At 35.5% G+C, this 22,878-nt stretch overlaps 2 protein-coding genes and 1 pseudogene across 2 annotated transcripts; 2 read left to right on the top strand and 1 right to left on the bottom strand.

Annotated features, from left to right (window-relative positions):
- Positions 1–54: 54 nt before the first annotated feature.
- On the bottom strand, positions 55–2,925 carry LOC118030390 (probable metal-nicotianamine transporter YSL7). The gene is made up of 6 exons (XM_035034471.2): positions 2,462–2,925; positions 2,199–2,362; positions 1,971–2,068; positions 1,731–1,865; positions 1,384–1,573; positions 55–1,296 (listed from the first exon to the last, which is right to left on the bottom strand). The coding sequence occupies exons 1-6, from the start codon at positions 2,859–2,861 to the stop codon at positions 181–183; spliced, it is 2,103 nt and encodes a 700-aa protein (XP_034890362.1). The 5' UTR covers positions 2,862–2,925; the 3' UTR covers positions 55–180.
- A 6,192-nt stretch (positions 2,926–9,117) lies between these two features.
- LOC118030387 (probable metal-nicotianamine transporter YSL7) lies at positions 9,118–13,224 on the top strand. The gene is made up of 6 exons (XM_035034470.2): positions 9,118–9,678; positions 10,730–10,887; positions 11,029–11,126; positions 11,214–11,348; positions 11,470–11,659; positions 11,755–13,224. The coding sequence occupies exons 1-6, from the start codon at positions 9,312–9,314 to the stop codon at positions 12,859–12,861; spliced, it is 2,055 nt and encodes a 684-aa protein (XP_034890361.1). The 5' UTR covers positions 9,118–9,311; the 3' UTR covers positions 12,862–13,224.
- Positions 13,225–19,229: 6,005 nt separating this feature from the next.
- LOC118030307 (uncharacterized) lies at positions 19,230–22,011 on the top strand (annotated as a pseudogene).
- The last annotated feature ends 867 nt before the right edge of the window (positions 22,012–22,878 follow it).

Below are 22,878 nucleotides of genomic sequence, written 5' to 3'. Positions count from 1 at the left end.
TGGATACATATATATTGAACAGAGGTGTTACTGATAAGGTGGAAAATGTTAATTTACAGATCACTTAAAGTATTTTACAACACGGGAGGAAGAGGGAAAGCAGGAATAAAATAATGTGGAAGTATATTTAAATGTCCATTGATGCGCCAACAAGCATGTCCATGTATGAGGCTCTTATGACTAGGATCCTACGAAGTTATCAATCCTGGTGTTGGTTGCCCTAGAGAAGAACCTCATACAAATTGGTGCTTTAACCCCAGCCAGAGCAAGTATTGAGCTCGGCAAAGTCCATATTCCGTCCCCACAAATTAAACCAGAAGCTACAGCTGGTGCAAAAGCATCTGCCTTGGCCTTGTTTATCCTTCCCCAAACGTACAAAATCAAGCTCCCAACACACATATCAATGGCAAAATATGGCCCGATATAGAACGGTATCGCCATTGCCATTGGAAGTGGAATGAACTTTGCAAATTTCTTGCATTTCCTCTCCATTACATCCTTGAATATGTTGATGAGAATAGCTCCACAGAAGAAGATGTAACAAAGCTTAAGGCAATTCTTTGGTAGACTTGAGAAACCCTCTACCCCCAATATAGCCATGTTACGGTACACAACAGCATAGGGAGCGGGATATTGACTGCCAGGAAGGCCGAGGTCATCAAAAGCCTTGTAGAAGAGCCAAAAGACGCATGGAGAGATTACACAACCCATTGCTGTACCGATGACTTGACTGACAAACATGGATTTAGGTGAAGCCAGGGTTAGATAGCCTGTCTTGAAATCTTGCATCAGGTCTGAGGCTGTTGAGACAATGTTCATCATGACTCCACATGCTGCTAACCCTGCTAAGACTCCACCATGTGCGGCTCCAGCCCATGCCCCAATTGTGAAAATGGCAAGTTTTCCATATGTGGATGCGAGGGACCAATCCGTTAATCCACATCCGTAAGCATTACAGAAGGCTAAAGTTGGTGCAAAAGCATAGATGACCAATATGTAGTACCACTTCAGTTGGGGAAAGATGTGTGGAAGAGTAGCTGTAGAGACGGAAGCAATAACAACGTAACCTGCAACAGGAAACCATGCCGGAATTTGATCTTTTAGAAATAGTTGGGTGCGACGCTGGTCATCGTAGGAGGCCGTCAAGGTATTGGGAGGAAGACTTCCATCAACTGGAAGAGCCATTTTAGGGTCTTTGCCTTGGAGTTGAATGTATAAGCCAATGAGGGTTCGGCTTAGTACCTTGCAGAAGTTGTACAGACCATCCCCCAGGATCATGGCAATGGATATAAATACCTGAAATCAGAATTTAAGCCTTACGGTAATTTCCATGAAGGGTGAAAGCTTTCAGGAAGCAAGAAGCATATCAGAAAATGTGCATACCTTGTAACCTTGAAGACCATGTAAACTTTTCGGGCTAAGTTCTGCAGAATACCAATCATTCTTTCTAGTTTCTATCAGAGGCCACATTAGACCCCATGAAAGAATCCCTCCAAGCAAGACAGATGCATTAATAATGTATGGACAAATCATTCCTACTCCGACATATGTTGCTGAGAAATCGAAGAAAAACCTGTAGAAAAGACCATGACAATGAATTAGCCAAAGCATTCAAGAAATTATATGGAAGCACAACGTACCCTTGGTAATGAAGACAACTTTTTCATGACCAGTACATGTTTCTTAATTCAAAACGAAGAATAAGAAAAGAAATCAAGAAATGTACTGACATGTTGTCATATGCTTTGAGTCCAAATGTAGGAAAGTTAGCAAATCCACAGTTGTCTTCAGCCTTGAAAAACCACTGGAAGAAACCCCATAAAAAGCTGAAGGAGAAGAACTTTCCGAGAGCTCTTACTTGTTTCCTACGAAAGTGTAGAACAGACAAAATCAAGATGATAAAATGTCCAAATTTTCATGTCATCTTCACAAAAACCAAGCAATACAAGCTCAGTACTCAGTGCTCTTACTTAGCTAGCTTGGCTCCTTCAGGGGTGTGGAAGCTATTGATAAGATGAGCAGTCGCAGTCCCACTCGGATATGTTAATTTGAAGTCTATGACCATTATCTGAAACCAATTGGGTTACGAGATTTGCAGATCAAGAATGGAAAGACAAGCCAACAATTTGTTTCAAACATTTGTGCAATATTCATATTACAGATCAAGAAAGATAAGTCTTCGTTGCGTTAATTAGTACCTTCCGTAAAGGCACAACCGAGAAGAGACCGAGAAAGCTAACAACAAAGAGAAAACCAATAATCCATCCCAAAGCTGGATCTTTGATATCTTTGGCGCTAGGTTGATCAGCTGATTCCTGGGCAATGCGTCCACTCATTCCGAACAGGTAACTTCCAAATCCTCCTATTTGTATATTAAAGAATAGAATGATGAGGCTATAACATGAAAGATAAAAGCATACATATCAATTTTAGTAAATGATATTAACATCAAAATTGCTACCGCTAAAGGCGATGCCAGAGGAGGCCACAACACATGTCTGGATGACAGTGTTCTCTTGTCTGGTAAATGGTTGCTTCAAGAGGCCACAATTTTCCAGGAACTTTGTCCATGTCTTCACAAAGAAAAACCCCAAGAGGCCAGCAGAGACATTAAGGGAAGGAATGATTCCTGCTGTGAGGTTCAGCTTCATCACTATAAAGCTGAACAATACGCTCAGTACAAAGCTCACCCCAAAGGCCCTCCCTGTCAGCTGAGTTCTCCATGATGGCACTTCTTGTTTTGCAAATATCCTCTCCACTGATTCCTCTCCTTCTAGTTTCTTGTGTTTGTTGTTATCACCATCTGCAATTTCCATATCTAAACCATTCTCTACTCTCTCTTCCCTTCCATTTTGATCCATTTTTCTTATCACTATGACTATGCCTTTTGTTTTCCACTACACGAGAAAAACGCAGGATCTTGCCTTTTAAATTACGAGATTGGAAGATAAGTTAAACAAGTAATAATCACAGCAAGCCGAAAATTGAGGATTCTATGATAAACTATGAACATATTTGCATGGGGCCGAACGTATGATCCAAATGACAACCTATTAATTTATGATGTTGACCTCCTCTGGTCTTTTCTCCTGGGGCTTAGATGCCGTTATGAAGACGGCTATATTTGTCTATTTTTTAACTTCTCATTTTCATAGGACAAACCTAGAGAAAAATAAGACAACGCTTGTACAAGCAATCACTTCCAGCTTATTTGTTCAGCTACGGAGATTGCTATAGGGTTCATCGCTGAAGCTTTTATCGTCATTTTTGTTCTACTTAGCCGTTCCAGACAGGCAGACTGGACCATCTAGTATCACAGCAAAAGGAGCAAACCTGACACCAAATATAGCAACTCTTCAGAACCTGACCAGATCGAGTAAAATCCAGGATATTGCATAGTGGTGCAAAACTATATTAACATTAACCAGAAACACGACAGCTTTAAAGAATTGAACCCACGATAGCAGCTGTATTTGCAACAACATAATAGCATCTACAGAAGGCATCACCAGCAGAGAATAGTATAATGATTACTTTGCCTTTCTTAAAAAAACTTGTATGCTTAGTTTTGGGGACGATATTATAATTGTACAAGGACTCTAATATTTATTGAGGTAAAGAAGCCTTTTTACTTTTTAATTGTATCTTGTAATGGCTAGAATATCCTTAAAATTAAAATAAATCCACCTTTGATGGAGGGATAACTTTTTGTTTAAAAATATATAGATAATTTTTTCGGTTATCCCTTAAATCAGAATTTTTTAAACTTGGATCTAAATGCTTCTTCAACATGGTCTTTTTGTAATTTTGGGTCAATATAGGGGCAACTTATATTAAAAAAAATAGTAAATGCACATTGAATTTAATTGGTTACCCCTATAATCAATAGGAATTTTTTAAACTTGTGTGCAAGGCTTCTTTGTCTTTCCATTGTGGTATTTCTGTAATTATAGGGTCAAAACATGGATAATTTCAAATTTTAAAAATAATAATTTATATTTTTCAAAGAATATTTGTTGGTGTGTACAGTGCACGCACCAATGCTTGAGACCGCTTCATACACTTCAAGTGACACATGTGATGGTGTTAGGAGGTGGAAATACTGTAACCATAGCAGCATTTAAAAGCCAACGTCGTCTCTATCTAGATTAAGTGGCATGTATAGTTATGCGTACGGTGGTTTGACTTTAATAGCTCTTTCTTTTTTTTTCTTTTTTTTCTCTCTTTTGACCTTGAAAAACACATTATTTAATAAAAAAAATCCATGTTGTCTTCTTATTTTTTTAGATATTTTATTTAGTACTTGTAATATGTTTTTGTTGTATGAATTTCATCTTGATTCCTTTTATAAATTTTAATTTTTTTTTATTTCACCCTTGATTGAAATTGTAATATTTTGAAAGAAAAAGAAATATTGTAATAGCAAAATTACTTTAAACTCAATCACTATCACAATTCCAAACACACTCAATTTCATTTCATTTATTTTTATATTAAATAATATTTTCGAAGATCCAAATTCCTTACCTTTTCTATTCAAATTTATATTTAATTTAAATAGTATTTTCTATTCAAAATTTACTTTTTCTATGCAAAAAAAGGGAATTAAAAAAATAAATTATTTTTAAATTTATATGAAAATTTTTGTATCAGTTTTTATTAACGAGAAATGAGATTAGATGTAATAATTACTGCTCGGATAATAATAATAATAATAATAATAATAAAATCATTGCATCATGTGATATGCTAACCAAATAAACAAGATTTAACTCCTTGGAGACCGCAGACTCCATTTAATTTGGGTTTAAGAAATTGTTCCTCCCACAATCCTTTGTTTTAATTTGTTCAAGGTGATGGATGTGGCTCTTCAAGATTATCTTTTGGCCTTGCTTGGCTCTTCCTTATTTATAAAAACCAAAACTTGGCAACGATTCTAATAATAAAAATAAAAATAAAAAACTTGGGGGTGGAATGAAGCAGGCTTACTCAAGCATGACTTGTCCTAAATTTGTAGGCCATATATATACAATTTTGAATTCGAAAGCATTTTCTCCTCTAATACTAGAGGCAGGCACTTCAAATATTTATTCCATATATAGCATTATTATGCTTTCCTTCCCGCATCTACGCCATTCAAAATTGTATGTATTATAGTGTAATGACTATTATAACAAAATATATGTAGCCCCCTCACATTTTCCTATTTAATATTATAGTGTAATGACTATTATTATTTGCCTTTAAACCAAGGATATTTTAGTATTTTTACATGGCACATTAGTCATTATTAATTTATTTAGGGTATTTTTTTTTATCTATTTAATAAATAAACAGTAAAATAAATAAAACACTTTCAAGAGTAAACAAACATAAATAGTTTTGAGTAGAAGTATTTATGTATTTTTATTTTTTATACAAAATAGAATTACACACTCTTGAATCCAAGAAATTGAATTCATTAAGATTAGGGATATTATGAGTTTTTAACCTCAATTTTTTTGTTCATTGTTACTTTAGTTGAGGATAATAATATAATTTAACATTAATATAATATTTTTTATTTAAAAATATTATTGACCAGTGCATCAGAGTTGTCATGTACTTTTGTCAATTTCCTAGTAGTGTGTTGGATTTAGCTTTTGTCATTAAGTTTATTTCCCTAGAAAAATTAACAATTTTTTTTAAAAAAAAAAAACTTGATTTAAGGTGTGAATTATTCGATTATATAATAATAATAATAATAAAAGAAGGATGTTTTTTTTTTTTTTATCAATCCAACGATTGGGTTGCTTATATGTATACTAGGGAGATTAATGGTCATATTTTATTGGTCGACAATTTATTAAAGAAATAAAAACTTGGAAATCATGGTTTTGTATTGTTTCACCATCACAAAGAGAACATTTGACCCATGGATTTTGGAAGGTCTGAATCAGAACACCGGGAATCGTGCAGTCATTATAGGAGATTTATATTTTTTGTTCTCATCCCCACCCCCCACGTCACAACAACCTCTATAAAATAAGGTTTTAAATTAGAAAAATCAATGAAAAAACTTTATCATCTATTAATTATCACAAGAGCTAAAATCACAAAACATAAAATGAGATCATTGAATAACATTATTAATTTATTTTTAGACGCGGTTTGGGATTGCATTTTAAATAGTGTTTTTTGAAGATTTAATTTTTTAATATATTAATGTTAAAAATAAATTTTTAAAAATAAAAATAATTATTTTAATATATATATATATATATATATATATTAAAACAACTATTATTATATTTCTTAGCATCCCTTAATCTCATTGTATGGAAAATCTAAAATACTAAATGACATGATTCCAAAACCCTAAAAATCTAAAATAATATTCATTTAGAAACCTTTGTTTATTTAATTACAAGAACAAAGCAAACCAAAGCAAGCGTGAATGTACATGGAATATTGTGTTACCAATGGAAACAAAACTTGCAAGTTGACTCCATAGTTACAGAGATAGCGGACCGCAAAGTCCTTAAACTTGGCCGGCGGTTCAAGATCCGAATTATGGACGGCAAGAGTTCAGGTTATGAACTGTACAGGTCTTAATTATTAATTGAGTATATTAAATTTTTTAAAATTAAAATAATATTATTTTTTAAAAAAGTCAAGTTTAGACAGGAGTACCGAGTTATAGAATTATTTACATGATTTTTAATTTTAATTGTATGTTTAAAATTATAGTAGTGATTGTGATTTAAATTGTTTTTTATTTAAAAATATATTAAAATTATATATTTTTTTAAAATTATTTTTGATATCGTTATATCAAAATAATATATAAACTATTTTTTAAAAATTAAAAAAATATAGTTTATACTACATTATTAAAAAAATTCTAATTGAATCGATTTTTACATTTAATTTAAAATTTAATCCAAATTATATTTTAAATTGATGGACTCATTGTTCAAACCATAGTTTTGAAACCCGACCCGGTCATTGACCCGGTCAAGTGATTAGGTCACGGGTCAGATGGGTTGACCCGGGTTAACCCGGATCAACCCAAAAAAACTATATAAAAACTCTTCTCAGGAACTTGTAGCCCTCATAGCTCTTATGCCTATCTTTTCCCTTTCATCTACATGGACTCTCCTCGGGAAATACAAAGCTCCACTCACTTCCCGTGGAAACAACTTACGATGAACCTAGGTTCTCGAGGACGCGGTTAATTAAAATCAAACTTTTAGCAGCCCTATATCCTGCCTAGTAAAGGGCAAACAATACCATAAATCATATCCCAGCTCTGGCTTCTCCTTGTTTGGCAGCTCTCTCTCAAGCAAAGTCGTGACCAGGCCCGTCAACAGAAAACCCATATTCATCTATAACAAATAAGAAACCTGAAGAAGAAAAGCTCACAACTGCATCCATGAAAATGCAACTAGGCTCCTAACTTGGTGTTGAGCATTTCTCCACACGATTGCACCAAATCCAGATCTATCAGTGAGACTGGCACCTTTCCTTGCCACAAAAGTCACTGTGTATCTAAGCTTGTCCCCAACGTTTTTAAAAGGCAAGCTTAGAAGGCTTCACCGTCACCTGCACTGCTTGCGGCCCAGTCACGACTACTTCATAAATGGAGCCAGCAGCGCCCACATTTGTCAATTCTCGGGTGTACCTTACAACCCTATTGTTGGTAAACACCACCGAGAACGACGGATAGTTGAGATCACCAGGGTTGTTGAATTTCCTCAAAATTGTCTTCTGTTCAGGCTTCAAAGTTTGAGATTCGGTTGTTTTCTTGTGAAGCAAAAGTGACCGGGTCTTCAGTGTTCAGCGTTTTAGGATTTTAGTCTTCAGATGTCATTAAACGACGTCGTTTAATGACAGGAAAAATAAAAAAAAATTGATCGGGACTCACCCGGGTCTGGCCGGGTCAACTGGGTCTCGGGTCGACCCTTCGGGTCGACCGGGTCTGGCTGGGCCAATTCCCAAGCGGGTTTTGGCCTCCACCCAGACCGGTCCCATGCCTGGGTCGGCCGGGTTCCGGGTTGACCCGTCGGGCCGGTCCGGGTTTTAAAACACTGGTTCAAACTAAGCTTAACAACTCTCATGATTTTACTTTGAAGAAAATTTATATCTCTAAATAAAAACTTAGGTAAATTTATAAATATAGTTAATAATAAGATATAAATATATAGTTTTTTAAAAGAACTAAAAACAAATTTTGAACTTAAAAAGCATTAGAATCAAGATTGTTAATTCTGTTCTGTTTCACCCGAAATAGCCGAAACATTCCATACCAATTCAAAAAACAGAACAAAACGGAACAAATTTCATCTCATTTTAAATCTCGATCCGTTCCGAATTTTTCAGCTAAATTTCGCCTGAAACGTTTCGGTTTCATTCTACATGTTCCGTTCCACTCTTGAAAAGTCATTGAATCAAATTGAACTTGCTTAATTTCATTAATTAAATCACCCGATTATAAAAAAAGCTCTTTTTCATTACTACTTTCAATAGCAATGATATTAATAATAATATTGAAAATTATTATTACTATTTTCATTAATAATGATATTAATTTTTTTAAATTAGATTTATCACTAATATATATGGTTTATATTCATGTTGTTTTTTTTCATGTTTATGCTTTGTAGGATTTTAAGCAAAACAAGAGATGCTTTAAATTCCATTAGACACTTGATAACATTGAATTAACTTTATATTTAAAATATTTTTGTTAAAACATTTTACTTTCATAATATTTTGATATTTTGTTTAAGTTAAATTACTTTAAGTTAAATATCTATTTAATATTAACTATTTAGAAATATTTTAAAATTTAAAATTATATTTATTTGATATTGTGTTTGTATTGCATAATTTATCTTGAATTTGAATTATATTTGTTGAATATATATATATATATATATATATATATATATATATATATATATATATATATATATAACAATACAATCATGAAACAACACATCAAAATATTTTAAAATTAAAATATTTTATTTTAATTAAAAAAATAAAATATCTATCGAAACGAAATTGAAAACTTAATTAGAATGGACGATTCTCCTTGCCCCGATAAAGGGATTGCAAGTTGACCTCTTACCCGTAAGTGAAGTGAAGGGGACAACATGAGTCAAATCATTTTTGGATCACCGTCATCATCCCCAGCTGCTTGCACACTTCCTAACGTATCGTTAATAATCTCAACAACCTTGACTTACTTAGCATAGTCCCATCTATCCAGCCTTTTTAGAGATTCACTAAAACAAAGTATCATTTTTTTTTTTCAAGAAAAGAAAATGGATCACAATGGAAGAGATGATGATCGCAAAAAGGAGGACAAGAAAGAGGAAGAAAATGGGTTGTCAGTGGAAAGGGTATTTGAGAATCAAGAAGTGCCTTCATGGAGGAATCAGCTGACATTGAGGGCCTTTGTGGTCAGCTTTGTGTTGAGTATTTTGTTCAGCTTCATAGTTATGAAGCTCAATCTTACAACTGGTATCATACCTTCCCTCAATGTCTCTGCTGGCCTTTTGGGGTTCTTTTTCACCAAGACCTGGACAAAGTTTCTTGAAAGTTCTGGCCATTTGAAGCAACCCTTTACCAGGCAAGAGAACACTGTTATCCAGACTTGCGTGGTTGCCTCCTCTGGCATTGCCTTTAGTGGTATACTTTCTGCACTCGTTAAGTATTTTTAATTCAAGATTTTCCTTTTTGTTTTGATGACATAACTAGACTTCTTTGATCAAGTGATTAGTTACTCAAATACATTGTCAAGATTTCCTTTTACTAGTTGCTAGATTACATGATAAGGCAGCCCTTTTTCTCTCTAGATCCCTTTTTCTCTCAGATACGATTAGATGTAGATGATCCTTGAACATAATAAGATTTTACTGCCTAAAGTAGCCGAGAGACGCATCAAAATTAAGATTTCATTAGATGTTCAGTGATTTTTTTTCTTTCATTAATTTAAAGAGATTTTTCCCCAACCTAAAAACTAAATTTTAAGAGATGTTTTAGCTGAGTGACATGAACAAATCTACTTTCTTTAAAAAGTTTGATGGAAATCTTCTCTAATAATTTACTTTACCAGATTTTCCCTTTTTCGTGGAGTGTGATAATGGTGGTGGTGGGTGGGAGTTTGGGGAGGGGGGGGGGTTTACTTTTTATTAGCTCTTCTAGCTTTTTCTTAGGTTTCGAGTGCTCCACCAGGCATAAAGTGCGGCCGGCAGTAAAGGCACGCAACCTTTTTGGTCCACAGTCTCACCAGATAAGATTTTTGGTATACAATTCAATATATAGGAGCCGGATTTGGATGACTTACATAGTTCAAAGTGGTATTAGATGGAAAAAGAAGACGTCTCCGTTAGTAATAAAAAGAAAGAAAATGTGATTAATTGATCTCTTTCTAGAATGCTAGTAGTGAGCTTGAGCTTTATTAAAATTAAACCTTCAGTGTAGATTTTACTCTATTGAGCTTCTTCATTGACTGAGAATCATCAACTTTATTTTGAGATGAATACGCTGTTATTTCTAATTTGTTATCTTAATAATCAATATAAGCATGGCTGCGTGCGTTCCAAACTTGTTTTGAACCTGAAACCTTTGTAATGAAACAGCTAATTTGTGATTACGCTTATGACGATTTTAAGCTTGTTGAATTTCATACAAGTAATGGTTTTCATTCAATAATTTGTATTCTGTTTCTGTTTAATAGGAGGCTTTGGGAGCTACCTGTTTGGAATGAGTGAAGCTGTGGCCAAACAATCTACAGAACATACTGATGCCTTTAAAAATCCATCCCTTTCTTGGATGATTGGCTTTCTGTTTGTTGTCAGCTTTCTTGGACTCTTTTCAGTGGTGCCTCTCCGGAAGGTACACTTTCCAACATATATTACCATTCAACTTTGTCATGTGATTATAGGAAATTGAAAACTTTCCTCTGCATTTTATGTTTTGTTGAATTTATTAATTTTGCCAAAAACTAATATTCTTTGTTACCTGGGTTGCTTCCAGGTCATGATTGTTGACTTCAAATTGACATATCCAAGTGGCACTGCGACTGCTCATCTCATCAACAGCTTTCACACTCCTGCAGGAGCCAAGCTAGCAAAGTAAGGCATTGTCAGACCTAATGCACTTGTAGTTAAATGATCATCCGGCATGTGAAAGTATCCAACTTTATTTTTCTACCATTGCAGGAAACAAGTGAAGGTCTTGGGCAAGTTCTTCTCATTCAGCTTCTTGTGGGGTGTCTTTCAATGGTTCTATACTGCAGGAGATGGTTGTGGATTTGCTAGCTTTCCCTCACTTGGGCTTAAAGCATATGAAAACCAGTAAATGCGTTATTTTAAAAAAAAATTCATGTCTTTTTGAATGTAGATACATTTATTAGGGCGCTTTGTTTCAAATTAGTTGTGGTCTCTTTTAATAATATTGTCCTTGCTATATGTACAGATTCTTCTTTGATTTCTCAGCAACATATGTTGGAGTTGGAATGATTTGCCCATACATCATAAACGTATCAGTATTGCTTGGAGGAATTCTTTCGTGGGGTCTCATGTGGCCTCTGATAGATACAAAAAAGGGTGATTGGTATCCAGCAGACCTCAAAGCATCCAGCCTGCATGGCCTCCAAGGTTACAAGGTAAGTGTCTAATAAGGTTAAGATGACAAGAGTGCCATGTTTTAACATACTTCTTGAAGGCTTTGTATGTACCAACACCTTATGTGATGGACCAGGTATTTATTGCCATTGCCTTGATCTTGGGTGATGGTCTGTACAACTTCTTCAAGGTGCTAAGCCGAACGCTTGCTGCCTTGTTTTTTCAACTTCGAGTGAGAAAAGCAACCAGTAATCTCCCTGTTGCTGACCGTTCCTCTCCTGAGAGCTCCAAGATCTCCTATGATGAGCAACAACGAACCCGACTCTTTCTGAAAGATCAAATCCCAACATGGTTTTCTATTGCAGGCTATGTTGCGATTGCTGCCATCTCTACCGCCACACTTCCACATATTTTTCATGAACTCAAATGGTATTACATACTGGTCATCTACATCTTTGCCCCAGCCCTGGCATTTTGTAATGCTTATGGATGTGGCCTCACTGATTGGTCCCTTGCATCAACCTATGGGAAGCTAGCTATTTTTGTAATTGGGGCATGGGCTGGTGCCTCATATGGTGGAGTTCTTGCAGGTCTAGCTGCCTGTGGAGTCATGATGAATATAGTCTCCACGGCTTCTGACCTCTCTCAAGATTTCAAGACTGGTTATCTAACCTTGTCCTCACCACGGTCTATGTTTGTGAGCCAACTGATTGGCACTGCAATGGGTTGCGTAATTTCCCCTAGCGTCTTTTGGCTCTTTTTCAAGGCCTTCAAGGATCTTGGGACTACTGGAAGTCAATACCCTGCTCCTTATGCTACTGTGTATCGAAACATGGCCATATTGGGGGTAGAAGGCTTCTCAGCTCTACCAAAGAATTGCCTCTATCTTTGTTATGGATTCTTTGGTGCAGCTATTCTGATAAATTTGATCAAGGATGCATTGGGTAAGAAATGGGCTAGGTTCATTCCCAATCCAATGGCAATGGCTATACCTTTCTATATTGGCTCATACTTTGCCATCGACATGTGTCTGGGAAGCTTGATTCTTTTTATTTGGGAAAAGATTGACAAGGTGAAGGCAGATGCTTTTGGGCCAGCAGTGGCTTCTGGTTTGATTTGTGGGGATGGGATATGGACTTTGCCTAGTTCAATACTTGCTCTAGCAGGTGTAAAACCACCCATTTGCATGAAGTTTTTGTCAAGGGGAACAAATAGCAAGGTTGATGCATTCTTAGGGTCATAAATCCAAGATCTGATCAACTTGAATAGAAGATGTGAAGTAAGCTGAACTGCTTCCTAGACTAAGGTTATGAAGTTTACATGTCAAGTTCGACTCTTCCAATACTGTGAACAGTAACCTGCCATTTTGTGGAGCCAATAGCCTTTTTCTCTGTAGTCATTCTGGAGAAGAAAAAACAATGTTCATTTGCTTATACATGCTTGGTAGTCAATCCTTGGAAATATGCTTGTAGTTTTTTTTCTTTGTCAAGTTTGAAGAAGATAGTGGAGCAGATGAATCAAACAATGTGAAAATGGAAAATTACCGTTTCCTTTGTAAACTTTAATCATAATATCAAAAGTGAGTGTGGAAATGTTACAGGTTAAAGTCATGTCGATTTTGAACAGATTGCGGTTGTATTTGTTGATTTCTTCTTCCTTATTCATACATGATCCTCCAAAATCACACCCGAGACCTCTTTGCAAATATCTGTAAAACCAAGTCAATTCAGAATCAGTTATGTCCAGAGTCCATACTGGCTGTGATTGCTTTCACTGCTCTATTTTTTTGCTTCTGCTTCTGATATTTTTTGATGTTTGCTTGGATGTTGAGCTGGGAATGAATTCAAACAATTCAAGTGCTGTGGTGGGTGGTCATTGTTGAACACTCTAGGTTGCTATATATTCCTGTTATTTCTTCCATCTGTGAATCATTTCCCAACAGCATATGCTATTAGCTCTGCATCTCGCTGCACGTCGATTCATGCAGAGTTTATTTTGTGACCAATATGTATTTACCGTTCATGAACTCTTGTTTTTCTGTAATCTTCCCTTCTGCTACCAAATTTATGGTAGGTAAAGTCTCAGCTACTTATTTTTTTTTCATTGTTTTCTACTATAATTTATCAATTTTCTTTCACAGATAACTGAAGGGGAGAGACTTGCACTTACACTTTGGTTTAGCCATGATAGTGCTCATGGCGAGGATGCGAAACTCGTTCCCCTTGTATCGAAAAACATGCTTACATAGGTCAATAAATGTGCTTGAATTGAAGCCACACATGCTGGCATCCAGCAAAATGTTCTGGTGTTCTTCAGATCTAGCATCTCATCAACAGTTAGGATTTGATATATGCTTCGCAAGAATGCATGTGCTTGGGTTTGATATTTGTTCTTGTCGAGGAAACAGCTTGTTTTCAGATTCCACAGAACACTTAGTAAGGGGAAACGAGTTGTTTAAGGAGGAGTTTGTCAACATTTTGCATGCACTTCATGTATTTTCACTGCTCCTGATACATGATAATCTCAATCAATATCAGTGAGTACACAATACGATCACTTCTCCACTCAAGTGCCTGTTATGTGCCTGTTATGTACAGCGTGTGTTTTGATGTATTTGGCTCGAAAAAACATCAAATTAATATTATTTTTAGTGTTTTCTAATGATTTTTTAATGTGTTCATCTTAAAAATAAAAAAAAAATTTTAATCTATTTTTTAAAAAACATCTTCCATCGTAATACCAAACTCACACTCCCAATAACTAATTTAATGAGTTTGGCCTAATTATCTTGCTGCAGTCAAATTATATGTAATTGTAAATAGGTGGTACAATTTCACCGTTGGAAAGCTGCAGGCTTGCTAAATGCTCAATCCGAAGTAGAAACTGGGGATGCGGTACAATCATCAAAATCACAGCAGGAAATGTAACAAATCCCATTTCTTAAAGGATCACCAACTGGTAAAAATTATCCTCTGTAGCGTGGCTAACATAAAAATTATCCAATATAGTTGTCAAGACTCGAGAGAACATTCAAGAGGAACACTACATGCAAGTCCGTGAGCTCTCCAGAATGGAAAGCTACGAACAAGATCAAACGCCAAATGAACCCATTACCATGTTTGTCTTTCTTATCCTTGACCCTGACTACTTCATAACCTCCTTGATTAATTTAGAATGTAACAGTATGTAAATATTTTGACAGTGGGTGCTATTTAGTATATTTTCATTTATTTTATCTTCGAGATTAATTATCATTGCTAATAACAAAAGATTTTTGTTTCTATAAAGAAATAGAACTAACTTAAATAAAATATAAGAGAAACAAATTAGGGGTAAATTAAATTAATCTGTTCTAATCATTAACAAGAAGTGGCCGAGGAGGGAAAATCATTGTTCCCCTCCTCGCATGTTATTGTTCATCGGAACAATAACATGTATTTTTTTTTCTTATTTTGTTTTTTCATTTTTAAACGTTAATATTAAATTTATTAGGAATTGAACTTTTTAATTTATTAGAATTTTTAAACGTTAACAATAACCAGTGGCCCGGCTGAGTTAATGAAGCACGCGTGAAATAAATCACGCGTGCATGAGCAGGCAAAGAAAGTGAATTAAAATGAAAAGCGGGGAAAGAGAAGCTTACTTACCTGGTTCTGGAAACACCGAAGGCAGCAGCAACACTGGTTCTGGTCATGGTGGCTTTCCTCTGCTTATGTTTTTCCCTTCTGCTTGTCTCCTTCTGTGCTCACTTTTCTACGTTGCCTCTTCGTTTTTCTCAGCGACTTTTGAAACCAAGAAGACGATGGAGAGACCGGTCCGCCGTGAATTGGTTGTTGATTTTAGGTTTTTCTGCAGGGAAGAAAACAATGGCTCTGTGTTGCTCTTTGATTTCTCTTTTCTTTCGGTTTTTTTTTTGTTTTGTTCTGTGCTCTGTTCGGTTTCTCTCTGCTCTCTGGGTTTCTATTTTCTGCTCCTCGATTTTTCTCAGTTCTTCCTTTCCCAGTTTTTTTTTCTCTCGTCCTCTGTCTCCTGTTTTTTTTTTTTCCCGCCAGTTCCCTGTCTTTCTCGGTTCTTCTCTCTCTGTATGTCCTCCTTTTTAGTCCTGGTTTAGGTGCTGCGGCGAAGACGATGATTGGCCAATGTTCCCTGCTTCTGTTTCTCGTTAGCCTATCCTCTCTGTTTATCTTCTCTGTTCTCTTGACTCTCTTTTCAGGTTTCGGTCCTCTGCTTCTTCTTCTTCTTCATCTTCCGTCCTCTGTCTCTGGTTCTACCACGTTCTCGGTGTCGTCCCCTTCCTTTTTTCATTCTTTGTTCTGCTGCCTCTGGTTCTGGAGGCTGGTTGCTGAAGACTGTGAAGACGATGGTCAACGCCGGTTCTCGTCTCTGCGCTTTCGTCCGATGGGTTGAGTTTGCGTCTCCTTTGCTCCTCGGTTCTGCCCTGTTTTTTAGTCTCCTGCGTCTTCTCCCCTGTGTTCTTTGTTTTCCATTGTTCGTGGCTCCTTTTTTTTCTCTTCTCAGCCCCTTGGTTCTCCCTCCCCCCCTCCAGCCGTTTTTTTTTCTGGTTTTATCCTCCCTTAGAATGCCATGCGGTCCATGCTCTCTGTTTTTAATGCATGAGTAAAGGCAGCAGTTTTCTTTTTATCGGGTGAAGAAGATGAACAGTGTTGGGGTTATTTTGCGTTTTGGGCCTTGATGTTTTGTAATCAAGCCCTTGGATAAACTTTAATTGGACCCCTGCATTTCAGAGAATGGTACAAAACAGTCCCTGGATGTTAATTTCCTGGAAAATTTACCAGAATCAGCCATATACTTTGAAAAGTTTTCAATTAAGCCCCTGATTTCATTAATTAAATTAATACCAATCTCAATTAAGTCTCAAAACGTATCAATTCTCCAATTAAGCCCTTGATTGGATTAATTAAATTAATTCTATGCTTAATTAAGTCTCAAAACTTATCATTTCTCCAATTAAACCTTTGATTGGATTAATGAAATTGATTTCAATCTTAATTAAGTCTCAAAACTTATCAACTCTCCAATTAAACCCTTGACTTGGTGAATTAAACTAGTAAAAAATTTAATTAAATCTTTAAACTTCCAATCATGTTGCCCATAACCCAAATTTTAATTTATTCTTTATTTATTTTATTTTTATTTGTTTTTCATCATTTTTTTCAGTAAATAAATTAATTAAAATAAAAAGGTAAAAAATTGGGTTATGAGAGTTACCCTTCTTTATAATATTTTATTTACTATGCAAAGATATTAGAAAATTTTATTTTCTTTTAGTTTTACGTAGTAAATTTATAAAAAAAAAATAGGTACAGACAAAACTTTTGCTTCCTTTTTAAGTCTTGAAAACCTGGTCACAAGGCAAGGCCATAATGAGAAAAAGCTGCTTGAAAGTTATCCATTATCCAAGATGTTATTGCAAGGCCAAATAGTTCAACCCAAGAGAAACAATCAACAACAATCAAAAAATTTTGATCTAGCAGGGTTCATATTCTCTATGCTTTTGTTTAAGAATATCAATACCGTCGAAGGTGAAAAGAGCCTAATTTGAAGCACCCAAAAATCTTAGCTTCACAAAAGGTATTCCACTAATGGCTTAGATTAGCATAATTCACTCCATCAAGAATATTACCAAGCGAGCTACAACTCAGCCACTTCATGGATTCATCGTCTGAATCAATCACATTGATTATCCGAATCAAATCTCGTTTAGTGATTTCAACTCAGCATCAATATGCTTATCAGCTGCCATCCTGACGAAACCAAAGCGCCAGCCTCTCCTGTTTCTCTTATGCGCAATATAGATTTTAAGTTTCAAGATTTAGGATTTGCCCATTAATTTTTAGGAATTGAGGTTAAACCTACTTTTATGTATCTTGCTTAGTCAACAAAAATATGCTCTGAATATTCTCCACCAACCAATTATGTCTTATTGTAAACTAGTGGATCCTTTTTCATCTTCCTCATTGAAGTTGGCCATGGTGTCTAGTGCTTTGTACGTACACTGATTCCACACAATATAGATATATTGTTGGTGCTTTACAATATTTTTTAGGATTTGTCAATTATTTCTTGGGCATTAAGGTGAAGTCTACTTCTATGGGTAACTTGCTTAGTCAACAAAAGAATGCTCTGGATATCCTCCATCAAGCAATTATATCTTATTGTAAACCACTTGATCCTTTTTCATCTTCCTCATCAAAGTTAATCATGGTGTCTAGTGCTTCGTGCTCTAATTCCACATAGTATAGATATATTGTTGGTGCTCTACAGTATCTTAATTTTACCGGACTTGGCCTTTTATGCCTTGAATAAGTTTCCTCATTGGCGATTGTTAAAAACATCTTACATTATCTAAAAGCTATGACTTCGTATGGTTTACACATCTCTTATGGTTCATCTTTGTCCTTTCATAGCTTCACTAATATTGATTAAGCTGATAGTATTGATAGTAGTAAGTTTACTGGTTGTTATGTTGTATATCTAAGTAATACTCCTATAATTTCATGAAAGTTTAAGAAGCAACAAAATTATTGCTCGATCCTTTATGAAAACTGAATAAAAGGTTTTATCTGATGCTACTGCTATAATTTTATGCATTTGTTTTTTATTGTCAAAATTTGGCTTCCATGAAAATTTAAGTGCTATCTATGTATTTGTTAATCTAATTTTTCATGCTCATAATAAATATATTGAGGTTGATTATCTTTTTGTTTGTGATAGAGTTGTTAAGAAGGGTATTCAAATTTGGTTCTTCTCTTCCCTAGTTGATATTCTTACTAAATCACTTTCTCATATTAGCTTTAATTGCCGGGAGCAGAGGTAGGGGTGGCTGATAGAGGCCCCAGCCCTTGCAAAAATTATATTTTTCGCCTGTCTCCCCCTTGAATAATTAAAATTTTTAGCTCTAAAATTAGTAAATTTTAACTTTTACCCCCTCTAAATTTTTGTTTCTAATTTGGCCCTTCTAAACCTAATGTCTTGGCTCCGCCCCTGTTAACTGACCCAATCTTTGGTTTTGCCAGACAAATAAATATAGTAGGATGCATGTAAGTCGGCAAGAAACAATTCTAGACACATCCTGTTGCTCAATTTGATGTATCATATATAAAAGAATTTGCTAAAGTGTTTTTTTTGATATACCGGAACTTATGTACATCATCTAATAAATTCATTATTATTCATATTACATCTTTAACAGACTGAGTTATTGGATTTCCCTGAATCCAAAATGCCATTTATTAAATAAAATTTAGAACTCGTTTATTTTTTGTATTTTTAATATATTTTTTAAAAAAATTAATTTTTTTTTTATTTTAATTTTTTTATGATGTTAGATCATTTTTATATGCTGACGTCAAAAATAATTTTTAAAAAATAACCGCTATCAAATTAACAAACATATACACACACCACTAAAACAAGATCCAAAAAAATAAGTAACTCAAACCAGCAGAAGACACAGAAATAATTAGCATTCCTCAAAGGCAAAAGAAAGCTAAAACCATGGGTAAAAACAGTAAAACATTGGGAAGTACAAGGGAAAACCTCCCTGGATTATTCATTCATCATTTTACGACGTCAAACTGGAGGTACACCAATTCTGCATCTACCAAGTCTTCTGGGTACATATAGGCATGAGTTACAAGGCCCGTTGTCATGATTACCAGCATAATCTCCAAGCTGATGATCATCACTCCCTGATGGCCTCGCTGCCATTATTGGGTTGGAACATGATACAAAAATAATGGTAAGAAAGAGTATTATTGTCAAGTATTGATTATATTTTCTTTTAGAATCCATTTATGACACGAAAAAAAAGCTGGGACTTTTAAGAAAGAGTATTTTTGGGTTCGATGCCATGTTACACGTTAATTTACTTTGAACCTCATGGACATTCTCTTGAGGCAATTCAAACGTAGTGGAGTTAGTGTGTGTGTGGAGTGGAGCTTAATGATGTTCGTTGATGAACAGAATAAAATTTGTCAGAATCCATCTTAAGAATCCCATTCATTCCTTTCCTATATATAGCTGTATCAATGGAGGATCACTCCAAGCCATTTCGTCACTACTTGAATCTCTAAGACAGACCCCCATTGAAAATTGAACTGCCAAGCATGAGTTCATGCATCCTGTGGTTTCTTTTACTGCAAATAATTCAATACTCTTTCTCTTTCTCATTACCTAGAGGAGGACTTGAGACAGACAGACTCTCGCTACTAGCTTTCAAGGCTCACCTTTCAGATCCCACTAACAAACTGAGCTCATGGAATGAATCCTTACACTTCTGCCAGTGGTCAGGAGTCACATGCGGGAAACGACATCAAAGAGTCATAGAGCTTGACCTACGCTCCAGCCAACTAGTGGGCCGCCTATCTCCACACATTGGGAACTTGAGTTTTCTTAGGCTAATAAGCCTGGAAAACAACAGTTTCAGCAATACGATCCCCCAAGAAGTAGGTCGTTTGGTTCGGCTAGAGAAGTTGGTCCTTGGGAACAACTCTTTCAGTGGCGAAGTCCCTGTTAATATTTCTCGTTGTTCGAATCTCATGAACCTTAATTTCGAGGGAAACAATCTTTCTGGCAACCTTCCTCCAGGACTTGGATTGTTATCAAAGTTGCAGGTATTTATTTTTAGAAATAACAATTTAGATGGCAAGATACCACTTTCTTTTGAGAATCTTTCATCTATTGTTAAAATTGTTGGAACAAAGAATAACTTGCAAGGGGGTGTTCCCAATATTATTGGGAAATTGAAAAGATTGAACTTCTTTGCCCTCGGCTCAAATCATCTGAGTGGTACAATCCCTCCCTCCCTGTATAATTTATCTTCGCTCATTCGTTTCTCTCTGCCTTATAACCAATTTCATGGTACACTTCCTCCAAACATAGGCCTAACTCTTCCAAATCTTGAATTTCTTGCCGTTCACGGCAATCTACTCAGTGGATTGATTCCACAAACGCTCTTAAATGCTTCAAAAATTACTCATATTTATCTATCATCCAACAAATTCACCGGAAAAGTTCCTACATTAGCAAACATGCCTGATCTAAGGGTGCTTTCAGTACAAGAAAATGATCTTGGAAACGATGAGGATGATGATTTGTCCTTTCTCTATACCCTCTCAAACACCAGCAAGCTGGAATCTCTAGCCATAAACGACAATAATTTTGGAGGGGTGCTGCCTGCTATAATTAGCAACTTCTCAACAAAGCTCAAGGAGATGACTTTTGGAAGCAATCTAATACGAGGAAGTATTCCTGACGGCATTGGATATCTCATAAGCTTGGAAGCTCTGGGTTTTGAGGCAAATCAATTGACTGGCAGTGTACCAAATTCTATTGGTAAATTACAAAATTTAGGTGATTTGTTTCTTAATGAAAACAAATTGTCAGGGAGCATACCTTCATCTTTAGGGAACATTACCTCATTGATGCAAATTGATTTCGATCAAAATAATTTACAAGGAAGCATCCCGCCAAGTCTTGGAAACTGCCGGAACTTGGTGCTCTTGGTTCTCTCCCAAAATAGTCTGAGTGGTCCCATACCGAAAGAGGTCATTAGCATTTCATCCCTGTCAACCTATCTCGTCCTCTCTGAAAATCAATTGACGGGTTCCTTGCCCTCTGAAGTTGGTGAGTTAGCGAATCTTGGATACGTGGACATCTCCAAAAACAGGCTATCAGGGGAAATTCCCGCAAGTCTTGGCAGGTGTACGAGTTTGGAACATTTGTATTTGGATGGAAACTTCTTCCAAGGCCTCATTTCTGAGTCTTTGAGTTCCTTGAGAGCACTTCAAGATCTTAATCTCTCTTACAACAACTTGACTTGCCAAATTCCCAAGTTTTTGGGAGCCTTGATGCTGTTGAAGAGTTTGGATCTGTCATTTAATGACCTTGAAGGAGAGGTGCCTGTGCATGGTGTCTTTCAGAATGCAAGTGCTGTTTCAGTTTCAGGGAACAAGAATCTTTGTGGAGGAATACTTGAGTTGAATCTGTCCACATGCACTTCCAAGTCAAAGCCAAAATCTTCTACCAAGCTAATATTGGGAGTCACTATTTCTTTTGGCTTTATCGGATTAATCTTGATGACCTCTTTTTTGTTTTTGTGTCGCTTGAAAAAAAAAAAAATGAGCTCACTTCAAATTTGTCATGTGAGGCGCCATTCCGAAGGGTAACCTATGAAGACCTTCGTCAAGCAACTAATGGATTCTCTTTTGACAATTTAATCGGTTCCGGTAGTTCTGGGTCTGTGTATAAAGGAGTTCTCGCATTGGATGGAGTTGTTGTTGCTGTGAAAGTGTTCAATTTAATCGGTTCCGGTAGTTCTGGGTCTGTGTATCAATGGAGGATCACTCCAAGCCATTTCGTCACTACTTAAATCTCTAAGATAGACCCCATTGAAAATTGAACTGCCAAGCATGAGTTCATGCATGCTGTGGTTTCTTTTACTGCAAATAATTCAAGACTCATCGACAGACGATGCGAATTTCAAAAGAGAAAATCCTCAATGCTTCATTATGTTTAACTTTTTTTTTTTTTTAAATAACATATCTTCATAAATCTTTTTGACTTAATTTGTTTCTTTTCTTGCAAGTTTCTTACTTTCTCATATCTTAAATATTAAAAGTTTTTCGAAGATCCTTAAAATAATTTTATTAATGTTTTATTTTTTTTTAAATACAAATTGTGTAAGAAATTCATCTGACTTTGTATTTTCTATTCTTACCTGTGACATGCAGCGGTTATACTATATATATAGCCTCAGTTGGGCTTCAATACAATGACTCTTGCACCATAAAAAATATTCAATCTGGACTTATCTAGTGGGAATATAAATGTAGTATAAAGTTATTCTTTTTCTTGTGCAGAATGATATATGTAGTTGAGGTTAATTATTAGAAGTAAGGGCTAAAACTTTCGACTATTTCTTGATTATATACTAGGAAGATAAAAAAAACTTGAATGTCCAAGTTATGAATTTGTCATGAAACGACTCGCAAATTGATTTGAAACTAAAGTAAGTGTGTAATAATAATAATAATAAAATGCTTTTAAATCGTAGAAGACTGGAGGGAGATAAGAAGAGAGTTGGCAGGAGAGTGAGAGGATGGATTTATTTTATGGTTGTCCTGAAAAGATAGGGAGCTTAGAGAGGTTTATTATTTTTAAGGAAACATGTCCTATATAGAATTAATAATTCAAATAATACTAAACTATCAAATTGAGAAAAAGTCATCTTCTTCTT

Source organism: Populus alba, chromosome 4, assembly GCF_005239225.2.
Source record: "Populus alba chromosome 4, ASM523922v2, whole genome shotgun sequence".
NCBI lineage: Eukaryota > Viridiplantae > Streptophyta > Magnoliopsida > Malpighiales > Salicaceae > Populus > Populus alba.
Note: the sequence above shows the minus strand (reverse complement) of the source record. Positions and strands in the feature narration are given on the sequence as shown.

Bases quoted from the DNA above. Each gene is read 5' to 3' on its own strand.
- LOC118030390 (XM_035034471.2), bottom strand. From the start codon at position 2,861: ATGGATCAAAATGGAAGGGAAGAGAGAGTAGAGAATGGTTTAGATATG. The intron at 2,363-2,461 runs GTAGCAATTTTG...ATATACAAATAG, and splicing joins CTCTGGCATCGCCTTTAGCG to GAGGATTTGGAAGTTACCTG. The intron at 2,069-2,198 runs GTACTAATTAAC...AATTGGTTTCAG, and splicing joins CGGTTGTGCCTTTACGGAAG to ATAATGGTCATAGACTTCAA.
- LOC118030387 (XM_035034470.2), top strand. From the start codon at position 9,312: ATGGATCACAATGGAAGAGATGATGATCGCAAAAAGGAGGACAAGAAA. The intron at 9,679-10,729 runs GTATACTTTCTG...TCTGTTTAATAG, and splicing joins CTCTGGCATTGCCTTTAGTG to GAGGCTTTGGGAGCTACCTG. The intron at 11,127-11,213 runs GTAAGGCATTGT...CTACCATTGCAG, and splicing joins GCAGGAGCCAAGCTAGCAAA to GAAACAAGTGAAGGTCTTGG.